Source organism: Seriola aureovittata, chromosome 21 (assembly GCF_021018895.1).
Source record: "Seriola aureovittata isolate HTS-2021-v1 ecotype China chromosome 21, ASM2101889v1, whole genome shotgun sequence".
NCBI classification, from domain to species: Eukaryota; Metazoa; Chordata; class Actinopteri; order Carangiformes; family Carangidae; genus Seriola; species Seriola aureovittata.
In genome coordinates, this window is record NC_079384.1 from 19,944,013 (window position 1) to 19,968,995 (window position 24,983).

At 43.1% G+C, this 24,983-nt stretch overlaps 1 protein-coding gene across 2 annotated transcripts; it reads right to left on the reverse strand.

Moving 5' to 3' along the window:
- Positions 1-1,297: 1,297 nt before the first annotated feature.
- LOC130162910 (poly [ADP-ribose] polymerase tankyrase-2-like) lies at positions 1,298-22,669 on the reverse strand. Of its 2 annotated transcripts, none has more exons than XM_056366780.1 (30): positions 22,528-22,669; positions 21,231-21,643; positions 19,707-19,822; positions 19,507-19,615; positions 19,311-19,406; positions 18,740-18,776; positions 18,443-18,518; positions 17,552-17,646; positions 16,895-16,961; positions 16,017-16,094; positions 15,688-15,796; positions 15,405-15,526; positions 14,494-14,585; positions 14,312-14,390; positions 14,057-14,228; positions 13,673-13,752; positions 13,252-13,397; positions 11,909-12,074; positions 11,596-11,815; positions 11,319-11,428; positions 10,808-10,996; positions 10,308-10,719; positions 10,112-10,194; positions 8,380-8,500; positions 8,076-8,173; positions 7,547-7,621; positions 6,989-7,094; positions 6,703-6,889; positions 5,969-6,125; positions 1,298-4,316 (listed from the first exon to the last, which is right to left on the reverse strand). In XM_056366780.1, the coding sequence occupies exons 2-30, from the start codon at positions 21,601-21,603 to the stop codon at positions 4,254-4,256; spliced, it is 3,834 nt and encodes a 1,277-aa protein (XP_056222755.1). In that variant the 5' UTR covers positions 21,604-21,643; positions 22,528-22,669; the 3' UTR covers positions 1,298-4,253. The 2 variants fall into 2 exon arrangements, with proteins under 2 accessions (XP_056222755.1, XP_056222754.1); XM_056366779.1 differs by having other exon boundaries at positions 13,673-13,755.
- Positions 22,670-24,983: the final 2,314 nt, after the last annotated feature.

Here is a 24,983-nt window from a genome sequence, read left to right on the forward strand (position 1 = left end):
TGCTGATTTTTCAGCTTCACCAGCAGGTTCACATTTGTGGTTTGTAAGTGAAACATACTTTAACTTTTCATCTAATATCATGAAACAGCAAATACAGCCAGCCCTGTGTCCTATAAATGATGGGGTTGGGTGTCTGCTTCAGGGGCACTTCAGGGGTGGATGTTGAGGAGCAAAGTGCTGTTCAGTCACTCCCCCTGACCCATGACCCACAGGGATTTGAGCTGGTGACCTTTCAGTCTCAAGTCTGCATCTCTAAGCTCTAGGATGTGTCATGGTGGCCATATTTGTTTGGTTTTTAAGGCCCTTCCCTACTAGTAGCTAAGTTGGATATATCAGTGCCTTCTGAAACGAGAATCGCCTCCATTTGTGTGAAATTTTCTCATAATTGCTGTGAAGTCTTGAGTAATAGCTAAAAAGTGTTTTCTGATGGCACCCTGACCTTTGACCTTTGACCACCAAAAAATCTAATCAGTTCATTCTTGAGTCCAGGTGAATGTTTGCTGAGATATCATGTCCACAAGAATATACGGACAACCTGAAAAACAGTACTGCACCGGCTCTGACTGTTGCAGGTGCTGAGGGATAAAAAATTGAGTTTCCCAGAATTCCCGTTTCCAAGAGCAGAGCTGGTAGAGCTGAGCACAGACAGTGTGGACTGACTGATGTTGACGTCTGTATCTGTACCGCTGTCACTCTGACTGACAGGTCCGCTGCAGCCATCAAGACATCAGGAGACTGTCAGAAACCGCACACAGGCAGTGAGTGTATGATGTTGTTGAGCTGTGACACAAAGTGTCTCAGTGTCTCCACTCACACATGACGTGTGAGACACTTTGTGTCACAGCTGCTGTCAAATCATCCAGAAGACTTCTTTCACCGATACTGAACAAAGATATATTATGTTTTTTTTAAATTTTATTATTTATTTTCAGTTGTGTAATATTTTTTTAGCGTTTAGAGTGTTTTCGTATCTGATGAACAGGACTCTAGTGGTCATTAGAGGAAGTGCAGTTTTTGGCTTGAAGGTTTCTAGACCCAAATGCAGACACACAAAGGAGCCTACCTTTGTTCAGGTTGTTGCAGTGAAGATATTTCAATGAAGAAAACAGGGTTACAGGCTGATATGGTGACAAGATGGCTGACAGGACAGGAATCCTGGTGAGCATAAAAGCTGGGAAAAAACACTGGGACAGGAAGTAAAATCAACCACAGACACCTGAGGAAAATGCTTTTAAAATAAAACAGGAAATGATATAGAATTTACAGTCAAACAAATAAATAGAAACCCACAGACAGAGTCATTAAGAAGTCATTTATTTCTTTGTGTGTCTATCACTGTGCAGGAAGAAGAGTCCAACCTCCACCGACATCCTGATGCTGAGACACTGAGGAAAACCAGAGGGAGGGGGAGGAGAGTGACTGTTTCACACACCTGAATCGAATATCACACCACAGCTTTTTAACCATGATTTATTACTGTGCGTGTCACTGGTAGCTAGCTGTTAGCGCGCTGCTGCATCTTGAACATTAGAAGCCACCAATAGCTTTGTGTATATATTTAACACAGGGTACATTTAGAAAGAAGAAGCTGCATTCCCTCCACACACCCTGTTCACTAACATCTAATGCTGGATGTGTTGGATGTTTTCCTCTTTTCCGCATGTGAAACGTCGAATTTGTTTGCAAAACGCCACAAATCCTGATGCGAAGTTTATTTTTCATTTATCTCATAGAGGCTCAAGGTTGTAAATATGAACAGTTCAGACCTTATAGCACCTTTTTTTTTTTTTTTTAATTCATGGTCCCATTTTGGAATGAAACTCTCCACATTCAGCTGCTGGTTCTGCTCTAAAACAGGCGAAAACGAGGAGCCAGCAGTTTGCTGCGAGCCACACAGTCAGACAGCACCACAGTACCATGCATTAGGGCCCATTAACGTCACATCACAGACGACAGGAGAACTCACAACAGCATAACAGTCAGAGTAAATTTACACACACGACATTCAGGTTTTGTTTTTCCTCCTCTGTAGGTTTAACAGTCCCACTGAAGAAAACTAAAGGCAGGTGATTAAATCCGGTTTGTCTCAGACACCAAGCTGCACCCATACTGGACTTCTCTGTAGCGTTATGGACAAATTAACTTCTAAATGTGTGATTGATGTAATGGTTGAATATTATTTTTAAGATCCCAGACTCAGACAGATATTTAACTTATCATTCAACTGTATGAGCTTTATCACTATATGATTGTATTGAAGGACAGGAACTGATAATAACACCAAAACCTGACTTCATAGGTGATATACTTGATATGCAGATGCATTATTTTGAAAAACTGATGCTACTTAATGTCGCATTTTATCCTAGATTTACCCAGGTTTGAGTTAGCCTGGTTCCAGACCTCTGAGTCACTGTCACGTCTCAGGACCAGAAAGCAGAAGTAAAGATTTATCACAAAAATGGCTGAAAATGTGGACAAGATTGACAGTTACAATAATTAAAAATCAGCATTGCTGCATACATCAGCAGGGTTGGTGTTCGTTAGTATTTTACTAAACCTGATTCCTTTTCATTAAGTTTATCTTTCATCGTTTGTCAGTAACTAAAGTTATATATAAAGGTTGAGGTCAAATCCGGGATCAGCTGTTGTTGGAGCAGTTCTTAGTAGCGGCTATGAAATGACTTCACATTAGCATTGATGAAGGTAGCCTAATTAAGAGTTTTGCGATAGCTACATAGCTAATGTTAGCATTGACAGCTGTTAACCTCCCAGTTTTGCTGAGCGCTTTAGCCATTGTTGTGTTTACAAGACAAGAAGTTATAATACATCTTCTGAGCAGCTACTTGTTCAGGGCAGACTGGATGCTACAGTGACTCGGTATCAGAAAGTGGGGCTAGCTGGTTAGCATGCTAACAAAACAAGAGGGATGCTTTCCACCTCTGGAGACAGTTGTTGGTGAGTAAAGAAATGAAGTTTGTTGATGAACTAGACTGGTAAATAAACAGCTGTTAATACTAACGTTTACCATGTAGCAACAGCAAAACTCACATTTAGCTCCTTTAATGTCAACAACCTGATATGAAACATTGATTACTGATTGATATTGACTGTGATGTGGACACGGTCTGGGTGCAGCATGGACTGATCATCATCACAATGCTAGCCAATCAGAGACTGATTTTCATTAAGGCTGATACAGGAAACAGGAAGTGAACTGGTCAGAGAAAATCAGTTCTTCAGACGCCTCAAAAACCAACAAAGAGACATTTTTTCTTCACATTATAAATATTAATAAACTTACATGCTCGTACAAAAAAATAATTATACACAAACATCTTCATAGAATAAAACCAATACTTCACCTCGTTAGGACGTTGCCAGGCAACACATAAGACTTGTTTTCAGAAATGTTTGTCAGGAGAGACTGAGCAAGCGCTGGCCCTTGAGAGAGGACGATGAGTCAAGTTCAAAACATCAGGGCGTCTGCGCTATATTTCAAAGAGGCTTAAAAAACATCATCAGTTTAAACGTTACGTGCTGTTGTACGGATTGAGAATGTGGTTGGACTGAGGGGCCCCAGGGAAACAATTTGTTGTTGGACCCCTATTTAACCCCACTGTCTCATTATTTACCCCAGACACATAGAAACCAAGCAGTGATCTGCAGCTGAGATGGTTGGCTGATTATTTGACTGAAAATTAACTGGCACCTGTGATAATAAACTCAACAGTTTCTGGGTTTTGACTGATGGTCAGATAAAAATAACAATAAGAATATGTTAACTTTAGGGAATAATGACGCATTTAATTCACTGAATAACAGACTATAGAGGACGATGAGATGGACCGGTTGTCGTTGACATTATACTGCTGTGGGGCGTTTGGGGCCCTTGGAGGTCTGTGGCCTCTGGGGGCTTACATTTGTTTTTGTTTTTGTTTTTGGTGGCGACCCTTGTGCGACTGATGTGATGAAACTGACTCGTCCTTTCTAAACGAGCTGGACCCTGAAATCACTGGACGAAACATTTTGAGTGAGAAAAGGACAAAAATCAACAGTCACATCACGTCACATCATGAGACAACTCATAGTTAATAAAGTGCATAAAACAAACAATAGAAAAAAAAACAGGCATCTGATAAAAACCTACATGTTTTATACATTGTATAAATAAAGTTTTTTTTCTTCGTGCATGCAGTTAATGAAGCAGAGGCTCAGCAGAGGGGATGAGATGAGCTCCATGTTTTCCTCCTTCATCCGTCTGCAGGAGAGTCCGGCCTCATGATCTCGTAGGTGATCAGGTATTCTGGATAGGCCTGTGGGCAGCAGAGAGGCGTTCACTGACACTCCGTAACAATAAAGAACGTGGTGAAACTGTGACGTTAGAACTTAAAGATTGAAATAAAGATTATTTAAATTAATCATTGAATAAAAACAAAAACTTTTAATATCCTAGGCCAGAATAAAGGATGAAAGACAAACAAACAAAAAAAACTGAAACTAGTTTCTAATTTAAATTTATGTATTTTTTGTCTTTATGGTGAATTTTATTTAAGAACTGATAGGCCTATGTCTGATTGTTTGTAAATTTTCCAATTTAAATAAAGGGAAAAAAGGGAGCAGTAACTTCCTGAATCCTCTGCTGGTTGCCAGGCAACAAATGAGATATTTATGAAATATATATATATATATATATATATATAAATGTCAGCTAACTTGCAGCTGCTTGTGGCGTCACTCTGAATATCGAGCTCTCAGCACAACAGTGAATAAGCGTATTTTCCCAGAATGCACAGCTGCTTCTTTAAGGGTGAAACAGTTTGACGTGAGAGTCAGCCGCTCGTCGCTGAGACTCGTGTCCAGTTGTGTCGTTATGGTTTTGTGGCAGAACTAATCGTGGAGGCTGAGAGCGAGCAGTCAGAGCTGCACACGAACCATCACTGCAGCGGGAGGGAAACATGAAGGATGTGATAATATGACAGCAGCCGCTCTTCATCTTCATCAGTCCTGCTGCTCTCCAGCCATCAGCTGCACATCATTTCACACACTAATAGCAGCGCTGATTGCCTGAGTGGATGTCTTTTCATGCTGGACGGTGAAGAGCCTCTTCTGAACAGCAGGAGACATTACATGTCTAATCGTAAGCTCCCTCCACTTCAACGACCACTCTCTGCCCTTCACAGCAAAACTGAACCCGCTGGCTGCCCATCAACATAAATTATGCCAGTGTTTCCAAATGTTTGAGATAGAATTAAAGAGTTGTTTTCAATATTTAGATATATTTGCTTTCAAAAATCAAAAGTTGCTCTTATAACAGAAATACTGTTTTCACTCATTAACTGATTTCAGCTGCTTCTACATTAACATTTTTATTCCTCTGCGCTGGCGAGAGGCGGAGCTGGAGGCCATTTTGTTTTCAGGTTGTCCGTCCGTCTCATTCTCCTGGACACAATATCTTAGTAACGCCTTGATAGAAATTTAGCACAAACACAAACTATGACTCAAAGTTGAACTGATTAGATTTTGGTGGTCAAAGGTCAAAGGTCAAGGCCACGGTGACATCATAAAACATGATTTCAGCCTTGTGAACGCAACATTTTGAGAACTCCTCGAGGGGCAATTATGACAAAATTTCGCACAAATGGTTCATATTTTCTATGACTGTGGATAAACAGGGATGTAATGTAACTAGTTTGAGTAGCGGAGGGATACACCCACAAGGAGGAGATCCTGTTTTCCATCACAGTTAAGCTTCTGTCAGTTAAACTCAACACTTCCTGCAGATGTTTCACATTAAAAGCCCACCAGGTAAGACAAAGGTGATTATATTATATATGTTTTCACATGTTGTATTTACAGTCACCAGAATTAAATGTAGCTTCATCATGTCTTTAGCCAAAACGTCAGACATCTAATGAACCGTATTTGTATGACAGGAGACATTTAAATGATTTTGAATCTTTCTGACCTGCTCTCCTCTGTAGATGACGTACTCGGCGAGGGCGAGGCCGTTGACGCTCGGCCTGCCGGTCACCGAGTGGTGACCTGGCGGCGAGTGAGCCATCTTCATGGCGCTGAACTGCAGAAAGGATTTACCAAGAGTCACCCTGCAGAACAACAGGTGTCTGGGAGGGACAAGAAGAGCAAAAGGCACAAAGACTGTGATCCCCAGAGAAAACAGGATGTAATCTCTCCACAGCAGACTTCAAAATAAAAGACTAAAGAAAGATAGAAGGTAAAAAACAAGAGTTTAGCTCATATGAGACATTTTTCACATGTATTTAAAAATCCAACATAAAATAGATCCTACTAATGTTTCTAAAAGTCTAAAGTTTACCACCAATAATTTTCAGCATCATTTTAAAATTCCTGTTAAAGATGTCATAAAATATTTTGAATCTTAAGACCCAAAACTTTTATTATATTGTAAATGTGATGATTTTAATGGAAAGAAATCCTGTTTTTTTAGATTATCTGGCTGCTTAGAATTAAAAACATTTTTTTTTTGTATTTCTATTTTTATTTATTACTTTTGACCATTTTATTTTTCCTTTCATATGATTATATTGGTGACGCTGATTTGGAAAGACGTTAAATCTATAAAAATATTTGAATTATTAATTGAAACCATTAATTTGAAACCACTGAACTGAAAGAATAAGGAGTGTGGCTGAGTGAAGGGGCGGAGTCCTGGCGGTTCACCTGTGGCAGACGTAGCAGGAGCGGTCCTTGTGCAGCGGGCAGCCCGTCCCCCCTCCAATCCCGTGTACGTACTGGTTACTCTTCGACGAGTTCTCGGCAAAGTAAATACCGGCACCGAACATCCCGCCGATGTAGGCGTGGCGCTCGTCAAACCCTTTGTGGATGATGGCGTTGACGAACGGGGAGCCTGTGGGGGAGGAGTCAGCACTATCAATACAAACACTGATGACACTAACATTACAACGGTCACCAGTGGCACAGGAGTTTGTCATGGCGATGGTCTGACCGTGGAACAGCATGCGCTCGTTGGAGTGGTTGTGGTTCTCCTCGGACACCTCCTTCCTGCGGTGGGTGTACCGCTCCCACAGCTTCTTGTTGCAGACCTTCTGGATCTGGATCACCAGAGAACAGAACACAGATCAGCTCAATCGATCAGATATTAAAAATGAACATAAAATAGTAAAGATCAAACAGTAAAAGGTTAAAAGAGAGGAGATGTTTGGAAGAGAATAAAACCAGAAATAAAAGTAGAAATAAAACAAATGATCAGAAATAAAAGTAGGGTATTAAAAGGAAAACAATCCAGAAAGTAATCATAGAATAAAAGGACAAACCAGTAAAACAGCTTAAAATATGTAAATAAATAGAAAGATAAATAAATAAAAATGAATAAAATTCAATTAAAAGCCAGAGTAAAACATTCTCCTGACGACCCTCTTTGTCCCCTCCTGGACACCGTACTCTCTTACATGAATGTTTTGTTCTTATAAACAGCTGCACGCTTGCAGGTGTATGTGTTCACCAGTATCTTAATTAAGTCTGACACAACAACACACTGTGTTACCTTGACCAGGTTGTATCTGTTGAACACTCCTCCAGCATGGCCGCCGTCTCTGTGCTCTCTGATCGTACTCTGCATCTGAGCAACAGACAAGAATCAACAAGAACAAGCTGGATTAAAACTGGGAAACAGTAACGCCCTGACAGAACTTCTTCCTCGAGGATGACCTGATTAGATTTTGGTGGCTAAAGGTCAAAGGTCAGTGTGACCATAACTCACTTTGTCACTTTGGCCATAATTCACAAATTCATTCACTAATTATGACACAATTGAACTCAAATGTCAATAAGGATAAAGTGAAGTGATGAAATTTTATATCCAAAAGGTCAAAGGTCAACTTTGACCTTATTCAACACTGTAACACTGACATTGTGAACATATTTCCGGACACTTGGCTGGTTGGTGGAGGAAACAACCAGGAGGATGTGATTCTAGTTTTCAGACAATACTGTCACACTGTGATCACCACCATCATCATCATCATCATCATCATCATCAATATTATTATTAGTAGAGGTGTCAGCTGTTGTACCTCTTCCTCTACAGACTGAAACTCCTTGTCGTCGACTGCGAGGTCGATCAGGATGGTTCCACTGTTGGCTGTGTTCAACGTGAGATAAGGGTTCAGACCTGACACACACACACACACACACATACACACACACACACACACACACACACACACACACACGCACACACACACACACCATCATTATGCAACATATCACTTCACAAAAAAAGTCATAGCTACAAGAAGATATGATTAATATGTAGACTAGTGTGTTTAAGTGTGTGTGTGTGTGTGTGTGTGTGTGTGTGTGTGTGTGTGTCCTCACTCTGCGGCCCGCTGATGAGTCTCTCCACTCCTTTGATGATCTTGTGTCTGTGTCCGTAGGCGTTGATGCCGATCTCCTTCAGCTCGCGGTGACCCATCTCCACCAGCACATCCAGAGTGATCTGCACACACAAGCACACACACACACACACACACACACACACACACACACACACACACACACACACACACACACACACGCACACACACACACACGCACGGTATCTGAATAATAAGTCGGTTTCATATCAATCTCAGATGCTCTTTAATTTAAAGTCTCACAGACGTCTGTTCCTCCCACCAAGATGTTCAAGTTGCTCTAATTTTAAAGATGCTCGACTCAATATTCTCATATTCACAAAGCATCAGATCACAGTTTGTGTGAAGCTGTTGCTGTTAGAATCTCTCTTAGAATCTGCAGAGATTTATCTCCATCTCTGCAGTGTTTCAGCCTCTTGTGGCTCCTAGTTTTGGTTCAGTCTCAGAGTTTCCAGCAGCAGGAAGCTGAATGATGCGTTCGCTATATAAAGTCAGCATTTCTCTACATCAGCAGTTCCCAACCTTTTCCAACACCTGACCCACCTGGACATTTTTTAAAAATGTCAGTGGCCCACATCCGACCCCGTAACGATACAGAGGCCAAATAATATGCACAACACTTTTTATTTAAATGATAACGATGGAACACTTTTCTTTCTTGTTCGATGGATAGAGATCGCTTGTTGATTCACCATTTGGCTCTTGACTCCTTCCTTTTAATTCTTCCTGTTGCTAACCAGCTATCCATTTGGATGTGATCCTATCATTGTTTGGCAAATTATTTAGCCGCCCACTTGCAGTACCTTCACGGCCCGCTAGTGGGCCCCAGCCCACACGTTAGGAACCTCTACATATTTCACTGCCACCTATAACAGTGTCCACTCACTCACTGGCTGCTCTAACATCAGTGAACCGGTGGCCTGTTGCACCGACATGAAATCATTTCATCTCATTTATTTGATGATAAAAGCACCTTTACAGTATCTGTTTCAAAGGTGACACGTGTGTAATCCTTAGTGCTCAATATTTATTCATATTTGAAATAATAAAAAACCACTATAGCTCCAACACGTTCTGCTTTATTGTCGTTTTAATAAACTTTTCTTTTGTCTCTTCACTGTCCGACACCTGATGCTCAGGAGACGACTCTGTCACAGTGAACTGCATAGGTCAGAGGTCAGAGGTCAGTGTCGTCCTGCGGCAGGAAATACAACCAAATCTGAACCAGGACGTAAATCTGAGCTGGGAAACTTATCACCGATTGGAAAAGCATTTTACTGAAATTCTTTCAGGCTAAGAATGAATGTGTTGAGTTCGAAGTAGTCTGCAGTCTAAAGCACCATGCTGTGTATTTAGTCTCCCTTTATTTTCTCTCAAAAGGTTCTGTAATATGTAAATATAATTTGGTTCGTTTTAAAGAAACACTACATTGCACTGTATTTATCTGTGACTGAGGCAACTGTTGCCATGTATGCTGTGCTTTTATTTGGTCTTACTCTCTTTTTTGTAGGTTTGCATTCTCACCAGACAGAAAAATAATAAACATGTTTTAAAAAAAAATTTCAGTTAAAGTTTGTATTTCACTTACAGGATGAGGCTCAGTTCTACTTGCATTATAAAACTGTACATGTGTTTCATCCATTCACAGGAAGTTCACCTGCACAGACAAACACTGTGTGTGTCGATGATCTCACCTGCTCTCTGTCAAAGATCTCCAGAAGATGCTCCAGACCCAGGTTCTTCAGGAACTGACGGATACTGAGCTCAACCCCTGGAACTACACACACACACACACACACACACACACACACACGCACACAGTCTCATGGCTCTTGAAGGAACTGTTGAACTGTTTTTTTTTAACTCTCCATCCTCGTCATCATCACTCACCTTGCTCTTTGTTCTCAGCGCTCACTGATCCCTCGCCGGCTGACAGCAGTGAAAACTCAGGAGACACTGAGGATGATGAAGACGCTGGCGGCGGCGAAGATGAGGACTTTGAAGCAGCAGGAGCATCGGTGGTGGTGCTGCTGCCGCCTGTCTTAGCTGATGTGGTGGCGTCCAGACCAGAAGAGGAAGAGGAGGAAGAGGAAGAGGGGAGGAGGAGGACAGGAGGGGCAGGGCAAGAGGATGAGGAAGAGGTGGAGGGGGAGGAAGAGGAGAGAAGTGGCGGGACGACAGCAATGGGTGGAGAACCAGAGGCTGACGCTGCAGCCGCCACGCTGATGACCTGAGGTTTATAACAACCAGGGAGAGCAGAGGGAGGCATCGCCGCTGTCAGCAAGGCCCTGACATCATCAGCCTGCGGGGGGGGGGGGGGGGACAAAGATGATGAAAGTGAAAAACAGACCAGCGTGTATTATCAATTCATGACTGTACATCAGACGGACCGTGACCAGGTCCAGAGGAGACTGGCCCTCCTGGTTCCGGAGGGTGGGGTCAGCACCGTGAGCCAGTAGGAGCGCACACAGCTGCGTCCGGCCCTTCTGAGAGGCCTCGTGCAGCGGCGTGAACGCCCACTTGTCGGTGGCGTTGACGCAGGCGTCATACTTGATGAGGAGAGCCGCCACGTCCACGTGCTGGAGGACAGAGACAAGATGGGGGAGAGAGAGAGAGCGAGGGATGAACAGATAATGATGGTTGGATCTCTTCAGTCGCTGTTTTTAATCAACTGATCTGACTGGACACACACACACACACACACACACACACACACACACACACACACACACACACACACAAATACACACACATCATTTCACTCTTGTGTGTGTCCACTTTCTGTCTCTTCAATCAGCAGCTCATCAATCAGAGGACACTGTGAAAGAGTGTGTGTGTGTGTATGTGAGCGTGTGTGTGTGTGTGTGTGTGCGTGTGTGTGTGTGCGCACTCCCTCCTCACCCCGTAGGAGGCAGCGTTGTGCAGAGGAATCAGTCCTCCTTTGTCCTGAGAGTTGACCTCAGCTCCGTGCTGCAGCAGGTACTCAGCCACCTCCAGGTTATTGTAGCCCGCTGTAACACACACACACACACACACACACACACACACACACACACACACACACACACAGTAGATCAGATTATTCTCTGTGTGTCTGGAGGGTGGAGGTCAGGTGTGTGTTTAGTATGAAGGTGCAGGTACAGTAGGTGTGGCTGTGCAGGTGTGTGTGTTCTGGTACCAGCCAGGTGCAGCGGTGTGGAGTGTCTCCCCTGTGTGTCTCTACAGTTCACGTTGTCGTGTGTGCAGAGTTTCTTCACTCGAGCCAGGCAGCCCTTCTTGGCGGCGTCCAGCAGGGCGGCGTCGCCCCGCAGCAGATCCTGGATGTCCGTGTCGGCGTCCTTCACCAGGTCCAGGGGGGTGTTACCGTCCCGGTTCTTTCGGGTCGGGTTGGCGCCATGCTGGAGACAGGAAGTGACATTACTGACAGCGCTCAGCTGATGTGAGCGTGTGTATGTGTGTGTGTGTGTGTGTGTGTGTATGTGTGTGTGTACCTGCAGCAGGAGTTTACAGATGTCGTATTTGCCCTTGGCGGCGGCTTCGTGCAGCGGAGTGAACTTCCAGAGGTCGGCCACGTTGACCACGGCTCCGTGAAGAACCAGCAGCTCCGCCACCTCATAGTGACCGTACGAGCAGGCGTTATGGAGCGGGACCAGACCTCTGACACACACACACACACACACACACACACACACACACACACACATACACACACGTTCATATGATGGCAAGAACACAGTAATTATCTTTAGCCGTCATTTTCAGGAAGAATCTGCAGAGTGACATCAATAATTAAACAAAAATATTAAAGATCCATAAATAAGAAATTTGTAGTGTAGAAATTCTGTTCATGCTGTTTTGTTTGTGTCTAAACTCTAAATGTGTAAATTTATGCTCCATAAAAAGCCTCAGAATTCCCACAATGCAACAGAAAAGAAAAACTTTCTGCTGATAATCAAACAAAACAAGGAGCCTCTCACTACTGTGTCTGTTACATGGGGAACAATGACTGAGTGACTGAGTGACTGAGTGACTGAGTGAATGAGTTTAAGGTGGTTTTTTCTGTTTATCTGTAAATGATCACATTCAAGTCGTATTTAATATTAATGTTTTTTATTCTAATTGATCCTTATTTGTCACATTTTTTTTTCAGTACAGTTCGAGTGAATCGAACTTCACACTTCCTGTTCTGAAGGTAATTATATAAATAAAATATCTTTTTTTCATCCCTAATTTCATGTTTATCATCGCCTGTTGCTACTGTCACTTTATCTTTGATTCTATTTTCTTTGACTCCATTTTAATTATTATCATTTTAATATTCGTTTAGATACAAATGCTTTAAATCTATTGATTTTGTTTGCACTTTTAATCTAATATTAGATTTACATGTCATTTCTGTTATTATAATCACACTAATTCACTTATAAACTTCATCTGTGAAGCAGCCTTCATCCACAAAATAAAAACAAAGAAAACAAAGAAAAGTTCATTTAAAAAAGAAAAGGAAACAATCTATAACATGGTTATAAAACACTTCATTGTACTGAAACTGAAGTTGATCATCATGTTCAACATGTTCAAGGATGAAAATCTACTTCCAGATTTCACAGAATGTCTTTGAACATAACGCCATTATTGTATTTTTGATCTATTCTTGGATTTTGGCTGTTTTTGATTAATTTTGGTCGATACCAAGGAAATATTGATTTGATTTGATATCCAGCTCAGATCACAGTGAGAAAGTCTCCATAACAACAGAGCTGTGACCTCACTACACCGTATTTAGAGAGATGAACCCCCCCCCTTCCTTGTCTCCCTCCCCCCTCTTCCTCACCCTTTATCCTTGGCGTGCACGTCGGCTCCGTGCTGCAGCAGGAACTGGACAACAGCCAGACGGTTGTAGCCGGCGGCGAAATGCAGCGGCGTCGACTGTCGACCCTCCACGTCCCTGCAGTTCACATTCTGCACCGTACAGAGCTTCTGCAGCGGACGAGAGACACAGACGGACAGGTGTGGACAGAGAGAGAGAGAGAGAGAGGGTGAGGCTAAGATGCAGATGTAACTATGGAGGTTGTGTTTTAGACATTTCTACTTTGACAGTCTCAAGATCTAAAGTAATTCTGCTTTTATCACACGGGAGCCAGAGAAAAATCCTCCAGCTGGACTCTTTAAAATTTCATGGAGAACATCTTAAACATATTATTTAATCTTAAATAATCTTAAAGTGTCTCTTTTTTTCTCAGAGTGTAAACAACCTTGACAGCTTCCAGGTCTCCAGTTTTGGAGGCTTCCAGCAGCTGACGGTCGACCTCCGAGTTCCCGATGAGAACTCCCTCTGCTGAGAGGAACAAAGAAGCAGAAAGAGAAAAAAACAGCACATTAGAAAACTTGGAGAATTCATCTCTGATTTCTTTTTCATTAGAAAAGCTAAAAAGCATAGTTTTTTTTTTAAGCAATAAAACGTTCAATGTGGCGCCATAAGGAGCATTTTCCCAGTTCACCGTGTCCGAACTTGACTAGTCTGCACAGAGCCGACCAGTCAAATTCACCCACAGCAAACTGGGAAACCTTTCTCCATGGAGCTGGTTTGGTGCATGAGGTCATCGTCATGTTGCATGATGGGGTAAATCCAACAGCACCTTGCAGTATCTCCTGCACGCTCTTGTTGCCCAGCTGTGAGGGAGAGAGGCCCTGCAGCGACGTGAGCAGCGGGTCACCGCCGGCGTTCAGCAGCAGCCTGCAGGTCTGCAGGTGTCCGCAGTGAGCGGCCCGGTGCAGCGCCGTCTGACCCAGGTGATCCACCGCGTTCACCTGGAAGGAGGTGACATCACACTTGGTCATAATGCTGCAGCGCTACCCGACGTTCATACAGTCGTTCAGCTCAGGTTTCTGACCTTGGCTTCGTGTTTGACCAACACCTCGATGACGTCGTTGTGGCCTTTCTCTGACGCCAGGTGGAGAGGAGTCAGCAGGCTGAGGAGACACACACACGTGGTTTTAGATATTTTTACTCTTTGGTTTCTGTTTCTTCTTCATCCTTGAACAGAGCTGAACCATCACACTCCTCCATACTCACTCCTTCGTTTTCTCGTTGACGTTGGCTCCTTTCCTCAGCAGAAGTTCACACACTTGTTTCCTCTTCGTGTACGGAGAGGCAGACACACAATGCTGAGGTGTGGACACACACACACACACACACACACACACACACACACACACACACACACACAAACACCAGTGCTTTTAATAAAATAGTAAAAGAGGCTATTTGTAAGTTTTCTCTGCAGCTATCATTGCATTTACAAGAGCAGAGTTTATAATACGTCCTCTGAGCAGCTACGTCTTCAGGACAGACCGGAGGATACAGGAAGTAGCTATCAGAAAGTGACGAGACAGGCCGGGGCTAACTGGTTAGCATGCTATCTTCAGTGAAAGTGAATAACAACAAGAGATAACATTGGTGTTTGTTTCAACTGTTGGTGAGTAAAGGAATGAAGTTTGATGCTGATGCATCAAACAGCTGCTAATGCTAACGTTAGCTGTGTAGCAATAGTAAAAACTTACAAATAGCTCCTTTAAATCTCTTTGAACGACTTGAAGAACTGACCTTTACTAGAGAACATGAGTTTTTTCTTTTAGATAATTATCATTATTACTTTATGTTCTTTTTTACTGTATTACTTCATGATCCATTGAAAGCCTTCTATGAGACTCAGTTACGAACAAAAATAATGAGTCTGATGAGTCAATATGGATAATAACAATTTAGGAACAGTAAAGTAAATTAAATTGTAGGCATCCAAGGAGAAAAAAAAGAAAATTAAATAAATTACAAAAAAAAAAAGTAGATACCTAATACATAAAATATCAAACACAGAAACCAAACCAATCCAAAAAACTAAAACAAAACAAACCTGCCTGATACTCAAAACCCTTTATAAACAAGGGTTTTTCTGAAGATAATATAATTATTAAGCTGTGTCTCACCAGGGCCGTCTCCTGAGTGAGCGGGTGTTTGAAGTTGATGGTCTCCAGGCTCAGATGCTTCTTGACTCGAACCACGTCGGCCTCCCGGGCCGCCGCCAGCAGGCTGTGACCTCTGAACTCATCTGTCAATCATCAAAGTCAGAGACCGGGGTCAGGCACAGACATGATAGGTTAGGATTTATTGCGCAAAGCTCCATCTTAGAGCAGCTTTACAAACTGAGCCAGGATCAGTCTGTTTTATAAACTTGGAGCTGATGTGAATAAAACAGGAAACAGGACGTACAGGCGAGCCGCTCTTTCAGCTGAGAGGTCGGGGCGAGGTCAATGGAGCTTTTATTGTGACAGTTCAGGAAGGTGGGGTCAGCTCCGTAGCTCAGCAGGAGAGAACACACCTGAGCACAGACACACAGGTACAGTCAACAACAACAGAGTCCAGCGTCACACTCTGACACACAGGTCATGGGTTCGTGATATAAACTGTGCTGTGATTGACTGAGCTTGAATGGAATGAAACTGATCAGAGGTCAGACTGCTGCTGATTTTAGATGAGACTGAGAGCAGCTGACACCCCCTGCTGTGAGGACACCTACGGTGAAGGGGGTTGGACTTTACCTCCACTCGGTTCTTGGAAGCGGCTTCATGTAGAGGAGTGAACTGCCACAGGTCCATGGCGTTAACACAGGCTCCGTGCTGAACAGTCAGACAGAGGAGACGCATCATTAGGTCGCAGTCAGGAGAACATGTGAGTGTAGCTCCCTCTAGTGGCCACTCTGAGCTACTGTGATATGATTTGAGGAAGTCCCTCTCCTTTTCATGTTAACATATGTTCACTGATCTAAACAAACATGTAGGACTCAGACATGTGTCTGACATTTACGAGCCACACATTTCAACATGAAACGTGACGCTGCTGCGGCTTCTAATACACAAGTAAACAATGTTAATCGCTTTCGTGAAACACGGCCTACAGTGTTCTCACCTTGTGTTTTCACTGTTTGTTTGTTTGTTTGTCTGCAGGATTACACAAAAAGTACTGAACCAGGACCAGGACCAGGACCAGGACCAGGACCAGGACCAGGACCAGGACCAGGACCAGGACCAGGGCCAGGGCCAGGGCCAGGACCAGGACCAGGGAAAAGCACAAAATTGTGCATCTGAACTTTTTTATCACTTTGCTTAACATTGTGAGACATGGCATTTTTCAGCATTTACATTAATTTATCAGGAAATAATGTCTAAAAACCATTTATCTCAGAGGGGTTTAAAGTCTTTACAAGAAACAACATCACCTGTTTTTATAGCGAAAAGGGAAACGTCCCTTTAGCAGGAAGAAAATCAATAAAAAGGGAGAAAACTCAGGAAGGGCAGAGAGGAGGGATCCCTGTCCTGGACATGCAGAGTTTATAAATGGAGGAGCAACAGGAATAACAAGAGTAAAATGACACTAAATAAAGTGCAAACATATATGAAGAATATGAAGAGACACAAACCTTCACCAGCAGCTCAGTGACCTCATAGTGACCGTATGAACAGGCGTTATGAAGAGGAACCAGGTCCCTGAAACACACACACACACACACACACACACACACACACACATACACACACACTACTGTTAGTAGTTAGTAGCACTACTACTGCTGCTCCTAGTGTTTATGACTGGGTAAATCTATAAATCTAAACACTTCCTACAGGCACATGACGTCGACACTTCATGTGGCAAATAACACATTCATTTTTTTTAAGCCCAGAAAACATTGTGGGGAGTTTGCAGGTAGAAACCTCCACCAATCAGAACGCAGCACAGTGTACCGGATGTAGCCTGAGAGGTGACACCCAGGGGAAAAAATTCCACAATGCTGCTGCTCTTAAAGCTTAGTGCTGTGAGGATGTGGTGATAATTGAAAGTGAGTCAGATGAGCACATCAACATATTCATCAGCTGCTCTCTTCTCTCATTTACATTTTGGCAGCTGGACGAGGAGAAGACGACGACTGGTCAGAGTGTTCATCAAACTCAAAGTGTAAAAAGTGAAAAAAAAATGATGGGACAAATATGATATATAATATATAATATATAATTGTGAGAAGTGAAATGGAAGCTCAATCACTCAGCAACTGAAAAAACACACACTCTCAGCGCCTCACCCCTTGTCCTTGGCGTGCACGTCAGCGCCGTGCTGCAGTAACAGCTGGACGGTCTTGACCCGGTTGTATCCGGCCGCCAGGTGCAAGGGCGTCGACTGAAAAACAACCCACTGATGATCAGAGTCAAGTCAGAGACACAGGACACAAAAAAAGACTTGGTGTTCACTTCTGCATGTAGAGGGGCTGGGGATCAAACCAGATGCTAACACCGGCTCAAATCTGGCCTGAGACCTGCAGACTGGAGCTGCATCCTCAAAACAAAAAGGCCCAGATTCCAAACACAGATCTGACAGAGTTTTGTCACCATTACTGCCTGAACGTACCTGAGGAAGGTGACTTTCATTAGCAGCTAATGCTAACAAAGTCAAACAATGTTTGAGTTTTCTGCTCCATCATGCAGCTTTTGTTTTCTGACATCTGCACATTTCTGAAATTAAAGTAGCTGCATGCCTAAAAAGGTAATGTTAATGTATTTACTGTACATGACAGCAGGACTGAGAAGACATGTGTTTTTTGCACACCAGTATGGCAGCTATTAGCAGCTGTGACAGTAACTGCAGGACCTGAACAGGCCAGAGCCAGATCACGTTTAGTCCTCTGGAGCTACAGACCTGAGCTGGTCTGAATCCATCGGACACAGAAACAGAACGAAACTCAGGTAAATCATTTCTCTGACTGTTAACAAGACCTTCCTACAGACGGTTTAAAAGCTGCATCATTAAGCTCAGATTGTGCCTCTATTCAGCAAGTACATGCAAACGAACAGAGACAGGCATTTTAGAAAAGTCTTGAGCCAGATGTAAGTGAGTTTCCTTTGTGCTTAGTTTAAAGGTCAGAGGTCAGTGCTAAAGGTAGAAGGGGGAAAAACATACTGTAAAACCTGCCGCTCACCTTTCGTCCATCACTGGCGTGACAGTTGACATTGAGCGGCGTCAGCAGAGCCATCAGCTTCTCCTCGTTCCCGCTCCTGCAGGGACATCAGCAACATGTCGGACCAACACAGTCTCTCACACTCTAACTGTTTGTTTCATCAGACCAACAAAGGTTCACTCAGTTCACTGTCAACGTCTGACCTCTACTCAGAGAGCAAAGAAAAAGGAGAGCGAGGCTGTCGTGGTGTGTCTGCCGAGCGACAGTTTGATTCTGTGGATTTGATTACAAACAGTTATGGAGAGTAAACGACTGTACCTGGCGCTCTCCAGAAGCTCATCTTTTCTGTATTCACCTGAAAAACAAAGAAAAACAGACACAACATGTCTTTACTGTCAGTGTGCACATTGGTGAAATGACTCTTTCTTCAAGTTTGAACGCATTTGTATAATTGACACTTTTTGAAACTGAACCCTGTTGATCTCAAAGTCACACACGGAGATAAACAGTTTTTTTTTTTTTTTTAAAAACAGATGAAACGACGAAACACAAAATGGAAACTTGTTGTTGTTGTTGTTGTGCTGTCAGTGAAGTTAAAAGGACAAAAAAAAGGGTGGATGATGGGTCCCTGTGGGCAGAGTTTGGGGCATGGCTGAGCGCGGTGACTGCTTTGTTGTGACATCACAAAGTTACAGGAAGTCCTGACGGCTGGTTTTAAGGCTCAGTGTCTGAATACAGGCTGTGTGCATTTCTCTGTGGACTGAGGCTTTGATACTTTCACAGTATTAATATAGAACCTAGACCTGCTTTATAATCAAACAACACATGGACATCTACCTTTATACTTTATGGACCTTTAAGATGTAACGTCACCACGGATGCTCCTCACCTGTCAGCACTGCTTTGGTGGAGAGTTCTGCCAGATCCAGAGCAGTTCGACCGTCTGTGTTCCTGATGGTCGGCTCGGCTCCGTGCTGCAGCAACACTACACACACACACATACACACACACACACACCATCACATCTACATATGGAGGTACATACACTTCCTCCACTATTAGCATCTGTAGGTGTGTTTTGGTACCTATACACACGTCGATCTTGCCCTTGATGGCTGCCTCATGAAGCGGAGTGTAGTTCCAGTTGTCTCTGGCGTTTGCGTCCGCGCCGTGATGAAGCAACAAACTCACCACCTGCACAGAAACGACACGACACAGTTCTATACGGTTCTTTAACATTTACAGGGTTAACAGCTGGTCAGAGGGTCGGGGTGGCGAGCTGTACCTCAGCGTGGCCGAAGGAGCAGGCGTTGTGGAGGGAAATCAGCCCTCCGTCGTCCCTGGCGTGGACATTGGCTCCGTTCTGGAGGAGGAAGTCCACCACGTCTTTACGACCAAAACCTGAGGAGCCAGAAAGACGGAGTGTCAGAAAACATTAGTGAGCTCTGGGGTTTATTATTCATGTACTGTCTGATCCCTCAGATGTCTTTGTGTTTCCTTTTGTTCCATCGCAATAAATTATTCAGTAAATTTACAGTAAAGCAGACGCTGCAGACGCTGACGTGGCTTCACAAGGACGAAGCCGTTTCAACTATAAAACCACTATCATCGAGGTGGAGAAGCACCGACAGCAACCTTCAGGACTGTCATGTATGTTTATTTAACTCAGAGGCATCCTAAGCTGGAAGCTGGTCTAGGTGGATTTGCTGTGGCAGATTCAGTTTGTCTCCAGACCAGAAACACTTCTACTGACTGAGCCTCAACAGGGAGTGAATCCAGGAGAGTGTTAAGTGTTTTCTCTCGTTTGTGCCGGGGCAATGAGAGAGAAGAAGAAAAGTTAAATCCCAAACAGGAATAAAAAAAGGGGTAAGGAGTTAAAAACTCTTTGTTTCATGTGCACATGCAGATGGTTTGATGTTAATAGCTTTTGTGGTGTTTCTGTTTCAGGTAATTTAATGTCATCCAGTACAAGGGTTGTCTCCCAGGCTCTCTCTCAGCAGCGCTCGTCTTCATCAGGCTCTAAGAAGGCCCACCCTCCCCTGGTGTTGGCTCCATGTCCTTATGGACCTGATTAGGTGATGATCCCTCAAGACCGAGGTAGAGGAGGACTGCACGAAGGTGGATGTTATTCATGCTTGAAATTTTCAACAACCCAAAACAGGAATACAACAAAAGTTTAACGTCAAACTTTCTGAATAATCACTCAAAGAGTTGAACTGCACGTGCATGAAACGGGAGCTGTCTGGCCTTGTGCATATCTTCCATCATACTACAGCTAATCAACAGCACTACAGGATGTTTCACGCTCAACACTCGACTCCTATAAAGCTGTGGAATATGTCTTCATTAGATTACTGGGGAGGCTGAGACTAAAATCTGATTTCCTTGCTGGAAATCTGAATTCTGGAGGCCAGCAACAAAGAAAGAGCTGAACATCGCTCCATGTCTCGTCTTTATCTTAAAACAATTGTGAAACAAATCCTTATAGCTCCTGTTAACAGACACATAAACATATCAGAATGGAAAGATTCAAGTGATATTCGTTGTGCTTCAACAAGACTTGGATGAATTTATTTGATGCTCTGATATCTTTCCAAAATGCTAAATAATTGTCAGTGCAGTGAGAGTGTGACACAAAGAGGAGGAAGTCGTCAGCATGTAAAGAGAGTTTAACCTCCAGCTCTGCTGATTCCAGTAGAGTCAGAGATCAGAGGCTTTTAATCTGGAATTTGTCAAATGTCTAAACAAGAGACAGTGAGACAGAAGAGAAGTTAAAGATTTATTAGACATCAGCCTGAGTGTGTCTCACCTGCAGCGAAGTGCAGTGGCGTGGACTTCCTCCCCGCCGTGTCCCGACTGTTCACGTTCTCGGCCATCACCATTTTACGAACTCTCTCCAGGTCCCCGCTGCGACAGGCCTCAAACAGCTCCCTGCTGGCCTCTCCGGCCCCTGACCTGCCGCCGCCGCCGCCACCACTACCCGTCTCCACCGCCACCTCTGCCACTACGGGCCCCAGGGACACGGCTCCACCCCCGAGACCGGACACTCCTGAACACCTCCGGCCGGACAACATGGACGACGGCGAACGGCCTCGGCCCAGTTTCAGGCTGCTGGTTCTGGAGAGTTTGGAGTGAGAGCAGCAGGTGGCTGAACCCCAGAACCCTGCAGCCACTGAGGCCATGCAGGACAACTAGACCCGGTCTCAGAAGAGACACAGGAACCTGTAACGAACCAGAAGACAAAAGAAGAGAAGGATTATGGCGCTTTCTAAAATAAAGAAGAAACACTTTACATCTTTATTTATTTCTATTATTAACTTTCTATTTTTATGAATCTAATCTTCATCATCTGGACTGTGTGGGTGAGGTTGGATCACATTGTGAAATAAACTTCTTCTAGCTGAGCCCCACCAACTTCAACCCAGTGGGAGGAGTTTAGAGAAGCTATAGAGAAAACCTTAAACAGGCTGATTTTACAGAACTGTCTCATTTTTTATTTTACTTCCTTTTCTTCAAATAATAAAAGTCTTTATGGACTCAGTTACAAACTAAAATGACACAATAAGAAGGAAATTATTTGTTTAATATGAAAATTGTTTTCAATTAAATGTAGTGTCACAATAAGTCCTATATTTCCCTCTGAGGTGTAGTGGAGGAGCTGTAAAGTAGCAAAAAAATGAAACTGAAGGACATCCAGACTGTATTTAACTACACGACTTGATTAAATGTCCTCACTCTCCACCACTGATCCTATAGACATTACAACGATGAAAAACAACATAAGACACAATAAAATCAATACATATTGAAAAGATATAGGCTATAGAACCGAGGTTTTTGTAATAACACGCTATAGGTCACTATAGAAATATTACAGGAGTATGACAGGATTGAGATCAGATGTTATAAGTAGAACATGAATCTGTATAAGGTTTAAATCGAATGCAGCATTAGTCCTATTAATATTACTGCACACCAGAAATCATACAAAGAGGACAAATACAATAAAATGCCTTTAGCATTATGAGACATTACAATAAATATTATCATTCAGCATTAAATAAGAGAATTGGGCCTAATAACAACAAAAAGCCTGGGAAACTCACTGTGGAGCAGCACGGACCCTGTGGTTCCCTGCAGGGATATTACAGGAATATTACGGCTGTTTATTGGCCGTCGATGAAATAAATCATCCCCGGCTGGCAGGCAGACAGACTCCGGTCCTCCATCATCCTCCTCCAGCAGCCGGTTTTCAGGGGGGGGGGGGGGGGGACGCACAGACGCAGACGGCGAGAGAGAGAGAGAGAGAGAGAGAGAGAGAGATGTAATAAAACGGACGTAAAAACGCGGATCTGACAGACAGAGATGAGAGAAACCTGCGGACTGAGGGAGGAGGGACGACGTCCGAAACAGCCACCACCCGCCCCTCCGAAAACAAGCACTGCGGATGGCTTCATTTGTCGACCTGGCTCAGCCCGAGCGGGTGGAGCTACTGTTCCTCTTCCTTCTTACAAAACACAGGATGTAAAATTATTATTATGGTCTCATAGAAACAAACAGGCCTGTGATGTTTTATGGGGAAAATATATATGTATGTATGTATGATAAATGATGACATCTTTACTGGGCAGATAAAATGGAAATTATTTTGTTTTTTGTTTTCTTCTCTCTGTTATATTGGGCTTCCCATTTCCTGTCAGCTCAGGAATATAACATATGAACTGCTACTTAAAATGAATTGATTTCTACATATTTATATCTTTAATCAACTTATTGTAAATGGATTAATCTTTGCTGTTGTAGTATCTTGATCCACCGACTCTATTTCTATAGGCTAAGTGGTTTTTATGCTTAAAAGTTTCATTCCACTCAACCAGAATCCCTCGTCCTCCTTTAACAGTATGGTGGTTTAGTGTCTCTGTGTTTAACTGAACTCTGTGACTTTCAGACAAGAAACATAAACAATCACTTCATACAGAAGTGATTGTCCCCTGATTTCTCGGGGCCCCAGGGTCTGTACCCATCCATGGTTGAGGCCGTTACAAAGAGAAACACAATGAACACAACACACATCATCAATGAATCCTGTGTTTATTATTCAGCAGATATCCAGATACTGCTGTGATTGGCTAACACACGCACACACACACGCATGCACGCACGCACACACACATGCACTGCTTTACAGTACAACAGGTAACAGCTACAGGCTTATACAGCATTAGATGATCATCATTATCATCATCAAACTTTAATTGAAGTCATGTCTTCTGGCTGATTTTAACTGTAAAAGTCCCTTAAGTAAAATCCATTGTGCTGGTGTTGAAGCTCCTCTCAACTGTGCACTGTAGGGACATAAATTTAGCGCTCTCCAGCCTCTGCACTCTGTACAGGGAGCGCTGTGCTGAGCCTGCGCAGGGTTATGTGTGTGTGTATGTGTGTGTGTGTGTGTGTGTGTGTGTGTGTGTGTGTGTGTGTGTGTGTGTGTGTGTGTGTGTGTGTGTTTGTGGGTGTGTGTGTGTGTGCAATTTACCTGAGTTTTTCTACTTTTACAGAGTTTGTAGTTTCCTTCACCACCTTGCAGAGGATTTCACCTTATAACTTTTTACACTACCTTTACCTGACACCTGCTGTTAGTGAAAAATATTTTATTTCCTGTTTCCTAGTAATGGTTTTATTCAATAAATTGTGAAAACTGCATTGATGGATATGATATTCTCCCAAAATCTGAGGCGTTAAATTGTAATTCATCCTTAATCCTTAATCAATCAACAGAAAAGTTCGATTATTGATTAATTGTGTAAGTAATTTATTAAGGAAAAATCAAATCTCAAATGAGAGGAGTTAATGTTTTTCTTTGTCATTAGGATTGTGTGTTTTGGGGGTTAGGAGCGTTAGTCAAATGAAAGAGAACATTTAATTACAAAAAAATTTTAAAAATTGTATTTGTTTACAGGGCAGTCTTGCCCATAGACATATATATATGTATATGTGTATATACTCCCAGAGCCCAGTGTGCTCTGATTGGTCAGTTTACCGGCAACTACCATGGCAACGACTCTGCATGTCTTGTGTAAACAAACAGCTGTTGCAGCTTTGGTTCTGCCTTACAGGTTTGCACAAGATTCCGATCCTGAACCAGAAGATGACAGACCCGATCCACCTTCACAAACAGGGCTACAGCAGGAAAACAAGCGTACCACTGTATCGGAATCAGTACACTGTGTTGCTCCATCTATTGCTATCTATAGCTATGATGGAAAATATTTGTGATAAACTTACTGTATAGCTGAAAATCATGTTGCCTGCAACAACTTTTAGTGAGGAAATCATACCCACTGTCAGGCAGCCAGAAGGAGGGAAGAGGCAGAAATATGGAGAGTGCTGTGAATCATGACGCTGGACAGTCTGCAAAGATGCCGGTAAATCAGTTAAATTGTGGATAATTTATCCTACCTAACGAGGTACAGTGTGTCAATATTGACAAACGTTTAAGCTTTTATATCTTTGCTATGCTGCTTCTTACTTATGTGATCAGGTCGCGGTAACATGACAGTGATGA

Excerpts from the sequence above, each read along its gene's own strand:
- LOC130162910 (XM_056366779.1), bottom strand. The coding sequence starts at position 21,603 with ATGGCCTCAGTGGCTGCAGGGTTCTGGGGTTCAGCCACCTGCTGCTCT. Across the intron at positions 17,647-18,442 it reads ACGCCAGTGATGGACGAAAG|TCGACGCCCTTGCACCTGGC; the intron begins GTGAGCGGCAGG and ends GTTGTTTTTCAG. Across the intron at positions 13,398-13,672 it reads GAGACCTGGAAGCTGTCAAG|AAGCTCTGTACGGTGCAGAA; the intron begins GTTGTTTACACT and ends CGTCCGCTGCAG.